Source organism: Vigna radiata, chromosome 10 (genome assembly GCF_000741045.1).
Source record: "Vigna radiata var. radiata cultivar VC1973A chromosome 10, Vradiata_ver6, whole genome shotgun sequence".
Taxonomy (NCBI): domain Eukaryota; kingdom Viridiplantae; phylum Streptophyta; class Magnoliopsida; order Fabales; family Fabaceae; genus Vigna; species Vigna radiata.
Window position 1 is genome coordinate 16,910,312 of NC_028360.1, and position 5,483 is coordinate 16,915,794.

A 5,483-nucleotide genomic window follows, 5' to 3' on the forward strand; every position below is an offset into this window, starting at 1 on the left:
TGTTTATGTTCATTTCAAGGTTCACAAAATATTTCTCAATATTAAGCAAACCTAACATCATGCCATGGTTGATCAAGTCACAACAAGCATTAAGCAAAGAAATAAACACTAACAAGTAATGAAAGAAGCATAAATTCATTTAGAACAAGTGCATTTACAAATGGTTTGTATAGTTTACATCATTCCCTAAAATAAAAGAACTTAGCTCTCCATAGTCATGGAGAGCTTGAGCTTACAATAGAAGAAAATGGGGTACAAGGAGACCCGAGGAAGAAGAAGGGTGAGTTCCCACAGCCCAAAACTTGCTCCAAGAGGTCTAAAATGATGTTTCAGAGCTTCAACCGCCAAGGAGATTGCAACCCTCGAAAACTGTGTGCCTTTTATAGGTCTAGGGTGCCAACTCAGCAAAAAGTCGCGCCTAGCGCTCTTTTCTGGGGTGCCCGGGCACCACAAATTAAGCTCCAACAGCGAATCCAGGGGCGCCCAGCGCCCTTTAGGGGGCGCCCAGGCGCCATCAATTAGGGAAAACAGCGAATCGAAGGGCATTGGGCGCCCTTCAGGGGTGCCTGGGCGCCACTTGTGCAGGTAAACATCTTCAAAACTTCATCTTCTAAGCTCTTCCTTGGTTCTCCACTCTTGATAGCTTGAATGTCCTTTCAAAGCACACAAAGTTCCTACAAAATTTGAGGAATTAGTGATGAAAACTAATGTGTATAACCTACGCTGAATTTATTCACAAAGTTAGATTAAAAAGAAGATTAAGTGTGTTTAAAGTTTCAGGAGTGTTGATTTGGCAAGAAAATTACACCATAGATAATGGTAAGAATTACCGTTATCAGCAACCCATGTAAGAAATAACATCTCTTTTAACTAAAAATCCTATAAAACATAGATTTATGGATTTTTTTTTTTACTTTATAAAATGTTTAACTTTTTTATTTATATTCAATATAGGACTTACACTTATATTTATATTTTCAATAACCTCTTCTTAATTTTTTTCCGCATTGATTCATCTCCTTTGAATCGAAGTTTTTCCATCCACTATACTACTATAATTATAATGTTCTTGTATCGTTATTTTTATCAAAACATTTGGTCACATTAATCTAAAATTCTTATTAAAAAAACTTTCAATGTAAAGAAACTGTTTATACATATTGTTTCCAAGAATAAATGATCGAGTCTAATATTACCGATAGTATTTAATGATTTATTGAAAAGACTACCAATAAAATAAAACATGAGTTCAACCTAGGTAAGATATTAACACTATATATATATATATATATATATATATATATATATATATATATATATATATATATATATATATAAAATTATAATCCTTTAAAGCATTTCATTCCATGATTGTTTATTTCCATGTTATTTAATACATTTATGTTAAAACCTATTAATTTATACACATATTATTCAAACTAAGGATGACAGCAGGTTGAGTCGGACACGGATAGTACCTACCTGTAACCTGATCGGATAAAAAAAATCTACCCACTACTTGCAAGGATATTTTTTTAAAAAATATCCGCAGATATTTTAAAACTCGTGGATATCCACAAATATTTAAAAAATATATTTCTATAAATTATTAAAATAAAATTTAAATAGAATTAAAAAATATATAAAATATATTAATAATTAAATTAAAATTTAATTTTTGTTTCGGTTGAATTGGTCTTTTCATCTTCAATCAAATATGTTTCATAAGGAGATCTATATTTTATTAGGATAGAAGAGGATAGTTGTATCTAGACATCAACTCTACATTTATAAGGCAAGCCCATTGATTAACCATTAGTGCAATATATTTTTTGGCAATCAAACTCAATAATCAATAATCAATACAATATGTTTTGTAGACAGTAAGACAATCTTACTTATCAATACCTGTTAATTATCCATAAATGACGATTAATTACGATCGATATACTTTATATAGTACAATTTTAATTAAATTTAACCTTGTAAAATATAAATTAATGTTAATTTTAATTAAATTTAACTTAATAAAGAAAAAATTAAATTTTTATTTTTATTTTTTGTGGATAGCGGATATGCACAGTTACGAATAGTATAATACCCACACCCAACCTGTTTATAAGCGGGTATTAGAATATCCGCTATTCGCGAGTTTTGGATAATAAACTTTCGCGGGTATCAATTATCCATGACGGATTTTATCCGCGGATATCCGCGAGCGCAAATTTTTTTTATCATTCCTAATTCAAATTATCTTCATAAAAAATGAAATTTAAATGAGAAATTAATGTATTATCTTCGCTCCATAAAACAAATTTAACTGAAATTTAAGAGGTGATTTATATTTAAAATTATGCTTGCAACAAAATTTGGACATCAACTAGTTTCAAAATAAATCAAAAACTAATTTCTACAAAAGCTAAATAAATTAATTTTATAAAATTAAGTTAAGTTTAAAATGAAATAAATTTTATAAAATTAAGTTAGATTTAAAATTCACTAATAAATAAATGAAATGCTTAAATCAAAGTCTTTGCCGAGAAGAGAAATTATGAGGAGGAAACACTAGTCACTGAAATCTGATCCAACTTCCCCTATGTTCATCAACCACGGAACTGCTTTCATTGAAAGCTTAAACTGAAATCCATTTTGATTTTTTTGCCACAGAAAATTATGCGTGCCTTGTTGAAATCCAACCATGTGTGTTGTTTTGCTTCATATACCCTCACAGGTTGTCCTTTTTTAATTATGTCAGATGGTTTTGTGAATTTAAAGTGCGAAGCACAAATGTAAAGATAGTGGCCGAAAGAAAGCCAGCAAGGTGCACCTATCTATGCCTATTCACTACACGGTTCAGTGTTTGGTCGATCTTACTCTTTACGAGGTACCCTTCCAAGACCTCAGTAAAGGTGGAAAACCCAAAGTACGAGAATGTGGACATGATGATGCCTCCTTCAACCTCTCTCTCTCTCTCTATATATATATATATATATTATTAAAATTATATAATTTAATTAATATGTTATTTTTAAATCCGGAAAAATAAAAAGATGGATGATTATCCATGTTTATCCTGATTTCTCGTAGAGTGCACCGGAAAAGGAATAGAAAAAGATGTAACTAGAGTTGCGTTCCATTAACAATAGAGGGAAGGGAAGTAGTAGTGACCGACTGTTACATTTAGATGAAACAAGAAAAAGAAAATGATAAACATCTTAACCTATTCATTTTCTATATATGTCAAGTGGAGTCAAGTGTTTGAAACCTAGACAGACACACAACAAAAGGAAAAAAAAAGTGGGGTAATAACACGTGCGAAAAATGAGTAGAGAATTTGAAGGATGTGTTTGCTTAATCAGCAGCAGATTTCTCGAAAGGGGCAAGCCTATTATCAGCTAGCCTTGAAGTGTACGCAGCCTTCTTGTATTCCCACCATGTGAACTCTTTGTACAAACTTTCCTCTCCTTTTACCATCACTGAAGGTAAAGGTGCTATCTTTTCACTCAAAGCTGGTCCTCCAAAGTAGATCATTGACAACCTTGACTTCGTTGTGTCAGCCAAAACTCTATGCTTTACACTTTTAAACCTCCCATTAGTCATTACCTGTATCAATTTGGTTTCACAACATTTGGTCACAGACACAGATACCCACAAAAATAAATAAATAAATCAGCTTATGAATATGCTTGTCGGAATGTCTTTTCTAGTTTTCTTTACCAAGGATAAGTGACCCTTTTCGCGACACGTCATTCAGATATTCAAACAGTTCAAGTAAACAAAAAAAAAAAAAGGAAACTAAGCATGAAATAACACGCTTCAGATGATATTTTCATCCTTCGTCAGAATTAAAACATTAAAATTCATCCGATCTTATCCAAACTTGAATTCAAGTAAAAAATTGTTTACGATGATAAATGAAGTTATGGAATGCTAAAGAAGTAGATGAAAACGTTTGGGGGAGAGGCATTAATGGTACCTGTAGAGCATCACCAACATTGATGAAAAAGGAAGTCTGATCAGGTGGGACTGAAACCCAAGTGCCATCTGCGAGACAGATTTGCAAGCCTGATGTGCTATTAGATCTTAAGACAGAAATTATCTGTGGGTCTGTGTGCTCCCCAAACCCAACCAAATTCTGGTTCAGTGTTGGCACCTCAGAGCACGGCGGGTAGTGGTTCATCCTGAAACACGAATCACTTTTTTCATCCTTCAGCAACCTGCTTAAGGTATTCCTCTGCCCTATCCCCAACCCCTCTGCCATCAATTCCAACACCGCATAACACATCTTCTTTACTGCTGTAATGTAGTTCTCCACCACCGCCCTGAAAAGTACCACAAACACATCACTACAAAATGTCACTTCTTTCTTCAAATTTTAGATTTGGGCCTATTTCTGCCCAGAAGTTAACTCCTGCTACAAATGTTGAAAAACACAAAAAGATTCGCACTTTTAAAAACACCAAAGCAAAAAAAAAAAAAAAAAGTACAGTTATCTGTTTTTACAAATAAGGTTAGTTTGCAAGCTTTTAAATACAAACCAAAGACACCATTTGAAATGTTCAAATTTGCAGACATATGTCAGTGATCTGATAAAAATCCGACAGACCAAACAGCTGAAACATGTTTTGATTCTGTTTTAAAATGTTGGGTTTAGACTTAATTGATTATATCAGTTATGAACGTGTGAGTAGGATGTTTTTAGGAGAGAAGAAAAACAGGGGACTCTGTTTTACCTGAAACGATGAGGATTTTCACGGAAAATGGAGAGTGATTTGGGTGAGATGACCTCAGGGTTGGTGTTGAGGAGGAGGTATTCGACCCAACCGACATCGCCGTTTGGGCCAATCCTCTTGCTACCGTAGCCGAAAGGGTCGGGGGGACCAGCCCTGTCTTTCTCTGACTGAGATTTTTTGAAGAAGCTGAGGGCTTCGTTTTCTAAATTGGCCACTAACTCCAATGGAACACCGTGGTTGACGAGCTTGAAGAAGCCGTAGTCCCTACAGGCCTCCACTATGAGGTTCTTGGCATCGGGGTGCGTGAAGTCGACCACAGGAATCCCCGTGAACAAGGGCGTGGACTTGCATGGTTTCAGAAGGAGAAACTGGTTCAATGCTGGCTGAGACAGAACAACCATGGTTCTTGTTCGCTTGTTCGTATTACTATGAAAAAGAGAAGAAGCAGAACAGGGTGAGGTTTTAGATGGGGAAAAGACTGAGAAGAGTGATGAATGCTAATGATGCATGAATGAGAAATAGGCCTTACGAACTATATATATAGAAGTAATCTGACTCTCACGCTCTCCTTCTCATTAGCATTTATAATTTCCATCCTTTCAAGAAATCTTTATAATAATAAAATATTCAGTTAAACTACTAAATGAAAATAATCCTACATGGTAATATAGATTTTGAAAAATGTCAACCTATCACTACTCTATAAAAAAATAGTATTTTAACCACTAAAAAAACTATTTACTAGATTAT

At 33.9% G+C, this 5,483-nt stretch overlaps 1 protein-coding gene across 1 annotated transcript; it reads right to left on the bottom strand.

Annotated features, from left to right (window-relative positions):
• Nucleotides 1–3,101: 3,101 nt before the first annotated feature.
• LOC106775167 (gibberellin 2-beta-dioxygenase) lies at nucleotides 3,102–5,261 on the bottom strand. The gene is made up of 3 exons (XM_014662238.2): nucleotides 4,734–5,261; nucleotides 3,977–4,322; nucleotides 3,102–3,603 (listed from the first exon to the last, which is right to left on the bottom strand). Exons 1-3 carry the CDS (start codon nucleotides 5,132–5,134, stop codon nucleotides 3,352–3,354), a joined length of 999 nt encoding a protein of 332 aa, XP_014517724.1. The 5' UTR covers nucleotides 5,135–5,261; the 3' UTR covers nucleotides 3,102–3,351.
• Between the last annotated feature and the right edge of the window lie 222 nt (nucleotides 5,262–5,483).